The 15,873-nt window shown below is 39.6% G+C and overlaps 1 protein-coding gene across 1 annotated transcript; it reads right to left on the reverse strand.

Annotated features, from left to right (window-relative positions):
* Positions 1–694: 694 nt before the first annotated feature.
* On the reverse strand, positions 695–11,182 carry LOC140195878 (apolipoprotein D-like). Its single transcript, XM_072254524.1, has 5 exons — positions 11,066–11,182; positions 8,018–8,139; positions 6,009–6,100; positions 2,635–2,673; positions 695–924 (listed from the first exon to the last, which is right to left on the reverse strand). Exons 1-5 carry the CDS (start codon positions 11,180–11,182, stop codon positions 695–697), a joined length of 600 nt encoding a protein of 199 aa, XP_072110625.1.
* Between the last annotated feature and the right edge of the window lie 4,691 nt (positions 11,183–15,873).

Here is a 15,873-nt window from a genome sequence, read left to right on the forward strand (position 1 = left end):
AGCCACCTTGGGCAAAAAGAAAACATGGTATCCCATTCATATTGAAAACAATAAACATGAGGAAGACAGAAAAAGGCACAGTAATAATTTTACATTTCTATTGCTGAAAATATCACTTCATATTAAACTTCAGAAAGTCCCACACACTCAATAAGTATCAATTCTAAGTGTAAGATAATCAAAGAACAAACTGATAATTAAGAAACTAAAAGACAGAATGACAGCAAAATCAACAAGACAGAGCAATGTTTCCAGAACATGATTTTTCTGTCCATTAATATGAATTGCAGGTGGTGGAGTAAATAGAATATAATGACTGGAAGGACTCAGTAAGAGACATTTACTCCTGCACACAAACATACACAATGAGGTAACTTCATGCTCATCGGCATACTGAGTTAGTTATTCTGCTTATATTATGCCATTTTTTAAATTTAGAATTGCAGGCAAATTTTTGACTGGAATGTCAGAATTGCTTTTATTAAGTGTCCTTGAAGTTTACGATCATGCTTTGGAGATGCTCAGTAGAAACTTGTGAAGTCTGGGGAAAGGAAAGTTACACTTAACTCATAACTCAATCAATGTGGTGAAATTCTAGTTGAATAAGTAGTATAATTTATAATGGAATAAACTAAAGACAAGTTGATTATTGATCTAGTTTTAAGTGTTTGTTTTGTTTTCAAACAGGTTCTGATCAGTACACTACAGTGCAATTATGCTGATCAATTGGAACTAACTTAACATTGATATTAGATGTCTTCAATATTTCATGCAGGTAATCAGTGACATTCTTTGATAACTGCCGTTCCCTTCCCAAAATCCAGATATAATCATGGTGCGTTATAAGAGCACTGGCGCATGAGAGCACCAGAGAGTAAGTTGTATAATCGGTGGCCAATACCCAGTATGGCATAAGGATGTGGTCTGCAAAAGCAAATATACATTACATTAATATAGGAAAGCTTACAGTTTTCTCAGGAAATAGTGGCTGCATAAAACTTTAGATACACTGGGCACAGAACTTCCAAATGATAGATGTAAAAGTATCCATATCAGATCTTTTGGACCCTCTCAGTACACCAAATTCTTGGCCTCTGCCATCACTTCCAAACTCTGCAACTCCCCTACTCTGTCAATTTTATAGGTTGGTGTAAAGTCATGAGCCTTGAATAATGTTCAATTAAAGTATCAGAAGGTCAGCTCTTTTAGATTAACACAAAGGTTGGTGGGGAAACTCGGCTGGTATTCTGCCTCACCCACTGAGTTCCTCCAGTACCTTTGTGTTGCTGCAGATGCCAGCATCAGCAATCTCTTTTGTCTCCACCTGCTCTTTTAACTTCTTAAGATGACTCTGGTATAGCTATATCATATATTTTAACTGAAAAAAGTCATAATGTACAAAAAAGACACAAATTTCCCTTTGACAGTGGAATTGCCTCGGCAGCAGCTAATTGTTATAAACTGCCTATCAGAAGTCGTAATTGAAAAACAAAGGACATTAAAACTAACAAGCACTATGGCCTCCAACTGGAGTATTTTTGAATGGAGTTCAGCATCCCACTAAACTTGATAAGGAATGCAAGATTAAAATTCTTGAATTTAGCATAATTAAACATACAGCCCATTTTTAGAGATGCATTTATGTTGCTGAAAAAAATAGTAGATCCTGGAAACTGGAAATAAAAGCAGAAAATCCTAAAAAAAATCTTGTCAAGTTAGACAATACCTGCAGAAAGAGAAACAGAGTCAACGTTTCAAGTCAAAGACCCTTTTTCAGAATGTTCAACATGAAACATTAAATGTTACTCTTTGCACAGATGCTGCCAGACCTGCTGATTCCAGCATTTTCTACTTTTTGTTTCAGATTTGTGTTGCTGCTGATCGTTCATGAGGAATAGACCTCGAACAAGGATTCTTTTTTTTATAGATCATGTTCTGTGATCTCCACTTCCTGCAAGAAAGTATAGTACAACTTGCGTTCTGTCAAACCGTATGTTATAGTTAATATCAAAGACAATTCTTATTTCATATTGTATATTAAAGATCTTAATTGAGGACACCTACAAATTCTGCTGCCATTTTAAATCTTCTCATCCATTACCTGCTTAAATGAGTTTGGTTGTAATAGTAGAATTACCCAAGAAATCAGAAAGCAAGGAGTCCTCAGTTGACATAGCATACCAGCAAGAGACACAACATTAGCACAGGACCATAACAGAAAGGTTAACTCCACACTCCCAATGGGAAATTGCATTTATAGACAGTTTGGACCAAAGAAGCCATTGCAATGCAAAGTTGCAGATATCAGGTAGAACAATGAAAGAAGTTATAAATGTTTGCTGTAACATCTGTCATAAGAAAAACAGTTGAAGCATCAGATCAAGGCATTCAGCAGAAATGGAAAATGTTGGAAAAGTAGAAGGTTTCAAGTAGAAAGATTGGCAAATGAGGGTATGAGCAGAAATAAAACAACATAGGGCGAGATTAAATGACAAAACTGATGCAACAGGGAGGACAAACACAGGTTCTGTGACTACAAAACAAAACATTGCTTTCAGTTGGTGAACATAGTCCCAAACTTTTGATTGCCTGACACAATTTCTTGATTCCATTCTTATGAATATTGCTACTTACCCAATGGACTCATGCCAAAACTGCCCCACCGTTCATATTCTGTTGAATTAACAAAATAATTATTTTAATTTACAAACATTACTGTAAGAGCAGAAGACATCTAGATGTAGTCAAAAGTAAGCACCTCCTACATATCAGGAAACTGTCAGTACTTTAATGGAGCGGCGGTCTGGATAAAGTAGATCTAAACCTGGAATTCACATTCTACAGACTGACAGCTGAGTTTGTATATAAATTTATGAGGGGTATAAAGGGGTAGATTGCAGGACACCTTCCCCGTAACAAAGACAAATAAAAGGAAAAAGGGCATAGAACATAGAAATCTACAGCACATTACAGGCCCTTTGGCTCACAATGTTGTGAGGACCATGTAACCTACTCTTGAAACTGCCTAAAATTTCCCTAACACGTAGAGCTTAGAAAAAATGTACTTATCTATGAGTCTCTTAAAAGACCCTATTGTATCCACCTCCACCGTCAGCGTTGGCAGTGCATTCTATGCACCCACCACTCTCTGTGTGAAAAATTTACCTCTGACATCCCCCTTGTACGTACTTGCAAGCACCATAAAACTATCCCTCCTCATGTTAGCCATTTCAGCTCTGGAAAGAAGCCTCTGGTTATCCACACAATCAATGCCTTTCATCATCTTATACACCTCTATCAGCTCACCTCTTATCCTCTGTCGCTCAAAGGCCAAGTTCACTCAACCTATTCTCATAAGGCATGTTCCCCAATCCAGGCAAAATCCTTGTAGGTCTCCTCTGCACCCTTTCTATGGTTTCCACGTCTTTGCTATAGTAAGGCAACCAGAATTGAGCACAGTACTCCAAGTGGGGTCGGACCAGGGTCCTATATAGCTGCCACATTACCTCTCGGCTCTTAAACTCAATCTCATGTTTGATGAAGGCCAATGCACCATATGCCTTCTTAGCAACACTGTCAACGGGTGCAACAGCTTTGAGTATCCCATGGACACAGACCCCAAGATCTCACTGATCCACTATTGCTCCTGATTGGTCCTATTCTCACACAGCTCATTCTCTTGCTCTTCAATACATGTAGAATGCCTTGGGGTTTTCCTTAATCCTGTTCACCATGCCTTCTCATGGCCCCTTCTAGCTTTCCTAATTTCATTCTTGAGCTCCTTCCTGGCACCTCTGTAATCTTTTAGAGTTCTAACAGCACCTAGTTTCTTGAACCTCTCATAAGCTTTTCTTTTCTTCTTAGCTAGATTTTCCCTATCCTTTGTACACCATGGTTCTTTTACCCTACCACCTTTTCTCTGCCTCAATGGCACATACCAATGCAGAACACCATGCAAATGTTCCCTGAACATTTGCCACATTTCTGTCGTATATTTCCCTGAGAACATCTCCTCCCAGCTTATGTTCCCAAGTTCCTGCTCAATAGCATCATATTTCTCCCTACTCCAATCAAATGTTTTCCCGAATTGTCTGCTCCTATCCCTCTCCAGCGCTATGGTAAAGGAGATAGAGTTGTGATCACTACCTCCACAATGCTCTCCCACCGAGAGATGTGACACCTGACCAGGTTCATTTCCCAAAAGATTTACGGCAAGGGATAAGTGACTAGGAGGGGAATCTTTCACCTTGAGATTGGCAAGTACCTGGAGTGCACTGTCTGAGGAAGTGTTTGAAGGTGGGTTGCTGATAGCACTTGTTAGATGAACACCTGGATCTGCCCGGGGTGAAGAGAGCTATGGACCAAGTGTTGGGAAATGGCATAAATATGCAAAGGTGCCCACGAGTTGCCGTGGACAACATAAGCTGATCAGCTCACTCACACTCTACTGTTCTCTGATTCCATTACTGCCTTTTCATTTCCAACATTGACTCGAGGGTACAAAACAAAAAGAAAATGATGAATTACAGGACAACATGAATACATGCTGGTTGGCTCCCTAAGATTCCCCCAGCTTGGGTATTTTCAGAAAGAAGAACTTGCCGGATGAAAGCCAGCTGGAACCTGAGGGGAGACCCACCAGTTTCTAATGAATGGCCCAGAACGAGCCTCACCCACAAAACCATTCACCGTTGCCAAAGCCACATGCACCTTGCAGTCATCTGTCCAATTTTAACTGTTTCTAATTGTTTTAAAATGGAAATAACATTAAAAGCCATAGATACATTGTTAAAAAAAATTAAGGTCACATGTAAACACAAAAATAGCCATAACTCAAGTGATTACACAAAAATGGTAATATACCTCATCCTTCCCCTTCTTCCATGAAGCTATAAAATCTCAGTTGAAATGAATGAACTCCTATATTTTACACCAATCCTAACCTGATACAGGACCTACAAGTACATTCCACAAAATAAGTGCTGGGGAATTTCAGCAAGTCAGTGAAGTCCAGTTATAAAGTATGCAGGCAGATTAGTTGCAGATCTAGGTGTGTACATGCTGAGATCTCAATCTTGTTAGCATAAACACAGCTAAACATTGGCAGTTTGCTGTTTGACAGCCATCAAAGCCTTGTAAAATTCGGGGATAATCTACTCCAGAAGGCATTCCATTTTTCCAGTCCATCATAATCCTGTAACTTCATCCAATTCAGTTGCTAGGACTTGAGTTATAGAGAAAGGTTGAATAGGTTAGAACTTCATTCACAAGAGCATAGTAGAATGAGGAGAGATTTGATAGAGGTATATAAAGTATGAGGGGTTTTGATAGGGTAAATGTAAGTAGGCTTTTTTCCACTGAAACTGGCTGAGACTAGAATTAGAGGTCATGGGTTTTAGGTGAAAGATGAAATGTTTAAGGGGAACATGAGGGGAAACTTCTTCACTCAGAGCAAGGTGAGAGTGTGGAGTGAACATTTGATTTCAACATTTAAGAGAAATTTGACTAGGTACATGGATGGAGGGGCTGTGGTCTGAATGCAAGCTGATAGCACTAGGCAGATTAATAGTTTGGCATAGACTAGATGGACCGAAGGGCCTGTTTCTTTGCTGCATGAATGATTCTATGAATCAATTTTCTGAAGGATTTCATCTATATCTAATTTTATGTTCACTTTGCTTAAAGTTGAGGTCAATGAAAGAAATGGAGCGTGAGAGCAGAGAGGATAGGGAAAATAATCTAATGTTCTCTGTTTTACACAGGTGAGAGTGCAATATGCCTGCCTCTTCATTTGCACTAATATTTTTGATACGTTCTTCAGGTTAAAAGATCGTCAGCTCTGAGTATGCTATCCATACCAAGCAAAACCATCAGCACAGCTATTTGCCTACAAGTTCACCTCACGACATTGAAATTTACTTTTTGTTATTGACTGACTACAATTATAAACAAAGCAAATTCTGTGAAGCAATCTGCAAGAAGGTAAGCAATCATTTTCACATACTTACCATTTGTAATTCTGAAGAAAAATTTGGCTGGATTTTTCTCAGTAGAAGAGTAAAATACATCTCCTTTATGAATATTTAGAGAATTGCCTTTCCTGCACAGATGAAAATAATGTTAAATGATCCGCCAAGTTCAATTAAAAATGTTGGGTTAACTAAAAGACTTAGTTTTATATCACTGAATAATTTATTTTTGAATCAATGATAGCACATCATGGACAAAATTTAAAAATACATACTTGATTTTAAATATGTTGTAATTAATTTTAAATGTACTTTTAAAAGTTTGCATATTTGTTGAATAATTTAATTAGTTTATCAATTAAAATATTTCCATGTTCTAAATGTCCCTGCCCATCAGAGAAACTTGGAAACAGTGAAACTGCACTCTGACAGGTGAGGAGCCATCAGAAGGCTAGAAGGGAGCTGCTGAAGCTGGGACTACAGGATGTGAATTCCAGCCGCCTAGCCACCATTTGGGCCAGTGAATCTTTGAGAAAAGCTGCAGAATTGAGGCCTCAAAGTCCAAGTTGCAACCAGTTAGTGCAGTTGCAGAATGAGCATTGAGTGGGTTGGGTTGTCAGCTGCTAGTCAATGAATGGACGCATACTGGAGAAAGGATATTGTAGTAGTGGTGAACTCAGAAGGTGTCAGAAACACAGCACAGTGGTTAGCACAATGCTTTACAGTACAGCGGACCCAACTTCAGTTCCTGCTGCTGCCTGTAAGGAGTCTGCATGTTCTCCCCATGACCACATGGGTTTCCTTCAGATGCTCTGGTTTCCACCCACAGACCAAAGACGTACCAGTCTTTGGTAGCTTAACTGGCCATTGTAAATTGTCCCGTGATTACGGTCAGATTAAATAGAGGGATTTGTGGGCGGCATGGCTCAAAGCACCAGAAGGGTCTATTCCGCTCCGCAGCTCAATAATCTTTTTTAAATATGACATTTTATATTGCTGTAAGTAATTTCTTTATAGTAGCAGGAAAGTATAGAGGTTGATGGGTTAAAACCTGGAAGACTTGAATGTCCAAGAAATTAAAAAAAATAGAAGTTTCATTTCGATATGTGCTCAAGGACCAGTATGGTCACGGATGAGGCCATTTTTAATAGCAGGTACAAGGTAATCTAGTTAAAGGCAAGTCAGTTGGCTTAGTGCCTATGGCAAGCAAATTTTCAAAACCTCTGATGTTGAAAATACCACAGATCCAAATAAGTAATCAGTGGCAGCCAGCACCAATTTTACTAAGGGAGCTCAAATATGTGCAGTTTTGGGATAATGGTGGGGGTAGGTAGGGGCACTGTGGTAGTTCTAGTATATACAGTTTCAGCAAAAAAACTTAAATGGCAAATGACATGAAAAGATAAAGAATCAAGGAATTGCAGTGACGACAACAAAATGGATTTTTAAATGGTTTTAAAGAAACAGTACAAAAAGTGAAGCAGCTTTTTGAGCATTTGAATAAAAATATTTGAAGGTGAAGTTCTTCCGAATGCCGCTTTGTTTACTCTGCTTCTCAACAATTTGGGTGTTGGTTAAAAAAAAAAACGGGACACTCGGATTGCTTTATAAAAATCTGTAGAAAACTGCTCTGTAATATTGATAAAATGCGAGAATTGGTTAAAATGGCAGATGCATCTCAGTGAAAGAACTTATTTTTAGTCGAACAGAAAATCAACATGCGATTGGGGTCTTCTTCGATTTCACTGCAAACAGAATGGAGATTCAATCTGATAAAGAGCACACATATAGTAATCATCAGAATCAGATTTGTTACCACCGGCATTTTCAGCACGGGGCATTCGATTTCGGCACCATTCTGTAAGGAGTCTCGGTACGTCCACCCCGTGGAATGCATGGGTTTTTCCCCAGGTGCTCTGGTTTCCTCCCACAACTCCAAAGACGTACCACTCAATCGCTCTGTTTCCCAAGTAAAAAAATCACTCATGCTGTTGTTACACAAGAGAAATATTTACCTTTCACTTAAAGGATATCTCTGGGGTACTTACTCCACATACTGTGTCAGGAGCTCAATCTTATGTTCTTCGTTTATTGAGTATTTTTCCTTAATGCACCTAGTGTCGCTGTCAGTAGAACCAGATCGTTCAATTTCATACCATGTTCCCAAATACTGAGAAATTAAATACATATTAGTATAGACAAATGATGCCATTGAAGCAGATTAATCAGCACCAATAATGCACTATTCAAAATACCACTAGAAGGAAACTCCAGTCCACTGGTAGTGTAGGGATAACTTTACAACAATTATTACCGACTTTGCTCTGTTTAAAGAAGTACAGGGAGAGTACAAGTGCATTCTGGAACTTCCATTATTTAATGGTCACAAATATTAAAGTCAGTAAGAGGGGAAAAAAAGCCCATCTTTCCTGTCTAGTAGAAAATTAAGTTGGGGCTTAGGCAGTTTTTCATATAACAGGGGAAAAATAATTAAATTCATGTGGTCATGTAGTGCTATTCTTCTCTAAGGGATTTCAATGACTGGTTCAGCAAATCACATCAGTAAGATGAACATCTACAGAAAATTAATAACCTGTTTCATTGTCATTCAAAAGCAAATGGACATGCCATGATTTGGATGGTAATGTTTTCTCAGATTGGATTAGGAACAGTTAAGAACCATACTGTATGGACTATCCAAAGAAAAAGGAATGAACAACAGATTAAGATTTAGAATACTCCTCCACTAACAGTTTTATAAGCAAAAACTTGTTTTAATAAATTGTCAAAAGCATAATAGCAAAGAAGTATAGATGGTAAAGAAAAATTTAATGAGTCAGGTGATGAAAAAGGCATTGAATGGATGAAAGGGAAGAGAAACAGTTCATTTATTTATTGAATAGGCCCTTCCGAACCTCCGAGCCATGCCGCCCTGCAATTCCCAGATTAACCCCAGCCTAATCACAGGACAATTCAGTCGTTGGACTGTGGGAGGAAACTGGAGCACGCGGAGGAAAACCATGTGGTCAAGGGTGTACGTTAAAACTCCTCACAAGCAGCAGTGCAAATTGAACCCTGACTGCCGGTACTGTAAAGCATTGTGCTAACCACTATGCTACCGTGCTGCCCTAGTTGTATTCGGTAGGATATTATCAGATGGTATGGCAAAGACCATGGGAAGTCAATTCTTGTCCAAAGAGTATTCAACAAAAACCATGAAATTGCACTAACTCTAATTCAAACAACAGGAATTCTGCAGATGCTGGAAATTCAAGCAACACACATCAAAGTTGCTGGTGAACGCAGCAGGCCAGGCAGCATTTCTAGGAAGAGGTACAGTCACCTCTACCTAGAGATGCTGCCTGGCTTGCTGCATTCACCAGCAACTTTGATGTGTGTTGCCTAACTCTAATTCATATCGTTGAGAAAGCTCAACATATGGCGAGAATAGGAAGGGAATTCAGGATCAGGTTACATACAAAATTTTAAGCTTAAATCACATGCTAGGAACTAAGTTAAGGTCTGCTAAAATAGAAGTAAAAAAATCAATGATTGCATTTCATTGAACACTCCACCTTCATAGGTCAGTGGAAAAAACATTGCACCTCAGGAACTGAAACAATCCTTGGAAGTGTTTTTAACCTCACACCAAAACTTCTTACCTTCTTTTTATATCCTGATCATCCATTTGTCTAAGAATTGTTTAGATAATACAAATGAGCTGTTATGCAAAAAGAAAAGCCAATCACCTGATTGAGGATTTGGAAAATAAATACCAACCTCACTTCTCCTACAACCCCATCGATGAAATGTTGAAACTACCACAGAAGCAGGCATGCTTTATCAAACTGTTCCTCCCCATACAACCACAACCCTAGCCTGCTGATGTTATTTGTTATTTGCTGAACAAATTATAATTATAACACAATATTTCTTTACACAATTTGGATTGATTTCTCTGAAACATCTCAAGTTATGGGGCAACCTCATAGATGCTTATAAAATTACACCCAGTGGCTACTTTACTAGGTACAACTGCTTATTACTACAAATATCTAATCAGTTAATTATGAGGTATCCACACCAGCATTCAAGGTGAATGTTCCCGGGTTCGAATCTGGCTGGCTCCTTGCACACTTTTCATCTGCACTGGATTGAGCATCGAGCTAGCAACCCGGCCTCGTCGATAAACAGTCAAATGCTAAAGAAGCGGCCAAGGTTGCCCCCTCATGCACCAACAACAACTCAAGGTATAAAAGCTTGAGGGCATGGTTACAAGCTTCAGTTATTGTTCAGACCAAATATAAGAATGGGGAAGAAATGTAATCTAAGTGACTTTGACCATGGAACGATTGTCGGTACCAGACAGGGTGGTTTGAATATCACAGAAATTGCTGATCTCCTGGAATTTTCATACACAGCAGTCTCTAGAGATTATGAGAATGGTGCAAAAACAAAAAAAAATAAATAATCCAGTGATCACCAGTTATTTGGCAAAAATGACTTGTTGATGAGAGAGGTCAGAGGAGATTGATTCAAGCTGACGGGAAGGCAACATTAACTCAAATAACCGCAATGCAGAAGAGCATCTCTAAATGCATACATGATGGGCTACAACAGCCAACGACTACAAGCATACACCAGGAGGTCACTTTATTAGGTGCTGAAGGTACTAATAAAGTGGGCACTGCACTTATGAGAGAGGTGGAGAGGGTTGACAGTCAAAATCCGCCCCCCCCCACCCCCGGCAAGGTAGAAGAATCAGACATTAGAGGACACACTTTTTAAGTTGAGAAGAGGAAAAATTAGAAGAAGATGTGCCAGGCAAGTTTTGTACACAGAGTGTGGTAGATGCCAGGAGCAGTGGTGGAAGCAGATATGGTAGTGACATTCGATAGGCTGTTAAACAAATACACCAATATGCGGGGAATGAAGGAATATAAATCACACGCAGGAAGAAGAGATTTGGTTTAATTTGGCATTGCTTTCAGTGCAAACATCACGGACCTAATGGCATGTTCCTTTTTTGTTCAGTGTTCTGCATAAAATAAAACTGGTCCACTACACATCTGAAAAAAGAGAATGTTGTCACTAACCTGAGACATGGTGAAATTTTCTTGAACTTTATGATGTTTACAGGGACCGAAGCTTCCCCTTGCAATGGAACAAAATTGGGTCGCAAACAGCAACGACAGGTACAGCAGCTGCATCATATCGTCTAAAGGGACCCTGGAGCACAAGAGAGAGTTCTTAAAAGTCTGAAGCTGACTGAATGCCAAGAAGCGTGGTAATTGAATTGAATTTCTCACATCCTTCTCACATCCTTCACATACACGATGAGTAAAAATCTTTATGTTACGTCTCCGTCTAAATGTGCAATTTATCGTAGTTTGTAATAAACAGTAGGTACAATAGTGCCCCGTCCATTTAAACAAGACACTTCGCTCGCAGCAACTAATTCAACTGGTGTAAAGTTGCAAGATTCACGTTACAAATACTGTGTTCGGTATTACTAGCCCCATTCGCCCACTAAGTTGACCATTTCTGTAGAAATACAATGTCTTGATTGCTGTTTCCCTGACTGAAAATAAGGCCACGGTTTCCCTTTCAAGTGCACGGGAGGGGGGCAACTTCAGTATAACTGCTTTGAGTGAAGCACTGATCGATTATTTTTCCAATTCCTTCCAACGCTAGAATCGATGCCCTTTTAGCAGAGGCGCCAACATGTTGTGCTGCAAGTTTCTCAAATCGCGTTCACCATCAAGTGCACAAGTACAGTGAGATACAGGTACAATAATAAACTTGCTTGCAGCAGCATCACAGGTGCGTAGGTACAGTTAACGCACATAATATATAATTTATACTACTTCATGCTAGTTATAATTACAATAAATGTATTACTATATTAATTATACTAATTTAGACTATTATAGTTTCTACGTTTTGTTGGGCTTTATTTTACTGAAAGTTCAATCTTATAGCAAATTTGTAACTGCCTCGAAAAACAGATTTGACGGCCGCAAGTGTACTTCGATGACAAGAGTCTGCTCGCCTTTGGAAACAGATGCGGGTGTGTCCAAAAATCTCTTCGCTTGGACGAATATATTTGGGCCTCGAGATTCAGATTGCAGAGGACAGATACAAACGGGGAAAGCGCTTCCGCTTTGCAGAACAGTTTTTTTTTGGAATATCCTTTATTCTCCGGTGCTCAGTTTGTTGATGGTGCCAGCCAAAAGGATCAGTTAACAACCTTCCTCTGTGCGCAGTACCCACCAACACTTCCAATTGCTAATGCTTTGTTAAATGGTTGATTTCCGCTCACCTTGATCTCTGAACGTATCAAACAACTTTGTCCCTTCTGCCTCATTTGCAAAATACGCCAATTCACTCTCGACTTGTGTTTAAGCCCTACCTGCAAGTTACCCATGATACAAGTTAACTCAGATCTCTGTCACCCTCCTCGTTTCAGTTTTACATTTCTCCACCCGGGTTTTAATAGTCAAACCATGCGGTCAAATAAGCCTATCTCTGTATATATTAAAAACTCTCTTTGAACAACTGAACAGGAGGCAGCAACGGAAATCCACGTTCACACAAACCAGCTCCAGTTCCTTAATAAATGACCGGACCTGCAAAATAAACCAGTTTTTTTCATTTCCAAGGGAATTCAATTTATGTTGACGGATTTCTTCAAAGTCTCGCAAAACACAACTAGGCACTGACTCCATTCAAAATAAGTAGTACTTTGCGCAGAATTATCATATTTCATTAAAACGGAACGATATCACAGAAATCCCCTCGCTACATCGGCTCCTCCCCACTTTGAATTACAAAACCTTCAGGTGTCAATAACCCCAATACCTTCGCCCAGAGCCAAACGAAAAGCGAGCGGCAACGCGTTCTGGAGTTGACCCCAACTGATATATACAGTTATCTGTTGCACCGCCCTACAACGAATCCTTATATCGGAGCCAACTACCGAGAAACCACGAGATCAGTCCTGCCGAACAGAATGCGAAAGAGCGATCCCACCCTGCAGTCCCACGGGAGGTCCCAGTGATGCACCAGCTTAAATAACTCTGTTCGCCAGGTAAGGTGAAAATGCCTCCCTTCAGCAAACACTTTAAGCAATCTCTTAAATCAACGCTCCCTACATTACTGTTTCAACTAAAGTATAATAAAATATATTACTAAATCAAAACTGGATGCCAGGGCTTTGAATGAAGTGCTAGTCCACTTTGCAAGGATACTGTTAATACAGCTGTAAGGTGAAGAAGCAGGCCGTTTGGTCCATCTGTTCATGCCATCAAAGATGCCTAAGCAAGCAATTCCCATTAGGTTTCCATTGGACCAAACCTCTAAACTTCAAACATTAAACATTGTAATTGTGCACTGCCAGAGGGGTGTAGGACAGGTGGCAGAGAAGGAGTGCCAGTGGTGGGGACTGGCACAGGTGCAGACCCATCCAGCCCCGAGATAACCGGCAAGGTCACTTGATTCCAAACAATTGGTTTACTAATCATTACAGAATGTCTCTCTGATGCTTCCCACTCCCTCCCCTCTTCCTGAAGTTGATTCCTCTCCCTGCCACCTTCCCACTCTCAGTCCACAATAGAGACCCATATCAGGTTTATCATCACTCTCATACGTCATGATTCTGTTTTTTGCAGCAACAGAGTGCAATACTTAAAATTACTACAGTACTGTGCAAAAGTCAGACACCCTCTCTATATGTATGTGCCTCAGTCTTTTGCACAGTACTGTATATCTACTTCGTACTCTAGTAGGCCCTTCACCCTTTGTAGTAAAAAGTCTTCCATCTGATCTCGTTTAAATTCTCCCCCTCACAATTAACTTCTGCCACAGACTTCCCAACCCTATAAAAAAGACTATGACAATCAATCTTTCCTATACACCTCATGATTTTATGATCAGCCTTCTATACTCCAATGAAAATATTCAGGCCTATAGAGTCTCTCTTTATAACATCATAAGACATAATAGCAGAATTAGACAATTTGGCCCATTGAGTCTGATTCTGATTTCATCATTTGATCATGGCTGCTTTATCTCTTAACACAATTTTCCTGCCTTCTTCCCATAACCTTTGACATCTTTACTGATCAAGAACCTATCAACCTCCTCTTTAAATATACCCAAAGATGGCCTGAACAGCCTCCTGTGGCAATGAAATGTGGTCTGACCATTACAGCCTGGCTTTTATATTCTAGTCCTCTTGAAATTAATGCCAACATCGCATTTGCCTTCCTCCTCACTGACTCAACCTGCTGGTTAACCTTTAGGGAATTCTGCACAAGGACTCCCAAGTACCTTTGCACCTCTGATTTCTGAATTTACTCCCCGTTTAGTAAATAGTCTATGCCTTTATTCCTTCTAAAGTGCATGATTATACACTACCTTACACTGATTCCATCTCCCACTTCTTTGCCAATTTCCCTAATCTGGCCAAGTCTTCCTGCAGACCCCTGGCTTCCTCAACACTACTTGCCCTTCCACCTATCTTCATACTGTCCACAAACATAGCCACAAAGCCATCAATTCCATCATCCAGATCAATGATATATAATGTGAAAAGAAGTGGTCCTAATACAAATCCCTGCAGAACATCACTAGTCATTGGCAGCCAACCAGAAAAGACCCCTTTTATTCCCTCTCTTGGTCTTTTGCCATTCAATGAATCTTCTATCAAGCCAGTATCTTTTTTTTTTGTAATACCATGGGCCCTTGTTTTGCTTAATAGCCTCATGTGTGGCACCTTGTCAAAGGCTTTTTGAAAATACAAGTAAACAAGATCCACTGGCTCTCCTTTGTCTATCTTACCGGTGATTTGCTCAGAGTTCCAACAGGTTTGTCAGGCAGCAATTCTTCGTAAGGAAACTATGCTGACTTTGGTCTATTTTATCACGTGCCCCCATCCTTAAGAGTGGACTCCAACTTCTTCCCAACCACTGAAGTCTGGCTAACCGACCTATAATTTCCTGTCTTTTATATCTTTCCCTTCTTAAAGAGTGGAGTGGCATTTGCAATTTTCCAGTTCTCCAGACCCATTACAGAATCTTGAAAGATTACTACCAATGCCTCCACAATCTCTTCAGCTACCTCTTTCAGAACCCTGGTTTGTAAACCATCTGGTCCAGGTGACTTATCCACCTTCAAACCTTTCAGCTTCCCAGCCACCTTCTCTCACTTTTACTTCTGACACCCACATTGTTGGCATGCTGCTGGTGTCTTTTACAGTGAAGACTGGAGCAAAATACATATTCACTTCTTCTGCCATTTTTGTTCCCAATTGTTACCACTCTAGCATCATTATCCAGCGTCAGATGACTACTCTTGCCTCCTTTTTACTCCTATACCTGAAAAAAATACTTTTGGTATTCTCTTTTGTATTATTGGCTAGTTTATCTTCATATTTCATCTTTTCTCACATTGTTTTTTTTAGTTGCTTTCTATTGTTTTTGTTTTTTCAAAAGCTTCCCAATCTGTTAGCTTCCCACTAATTTTTGCTAAATGGTATGCCCCCTATTTTGATTTATGCTGTCTTTGTTTTGGCTTATAAGGCACAATTACCTTATTCTCCCTTTATAATGCTTCCTTTTCTTTGGGATAAACTGAACATGTGTCTTACAAATTACTCCTAGGAACTTCTGCTAAAGCTACTCTGTTGTCATCCCTGCTAGTGTCCCCTTCCAATCAACTCTGGTTAGTTCCCTCTTATGTCTCTGTAATTACCTTCGTTCAATTGTGATACCAATACATCCAATCTTAGCTTCTCCCTCTCAAACTACAGGGCTTTCAATATCCTGGCAGTGAAGCAAGAATTTGATTTTAATCTTGCCATTTTATCTGAATTACAAGTGTTTCAGAACTATTCATATGCAAC

This window comes from Mobula birostris, chromosome 4, assembly GCF_030028105.1.
Source record: "Mobula birostris isolate sMobBir1 chromosome 4, sMobBir1.hap1, whole genome shotgun sequence".
NCBI classification, from domain to species: Eukaryota; Metazoa; Chordata; class Chondrichthyes; order Myliobatiformes; family Myliobatidae; genus Mobula; species Mobula birostris.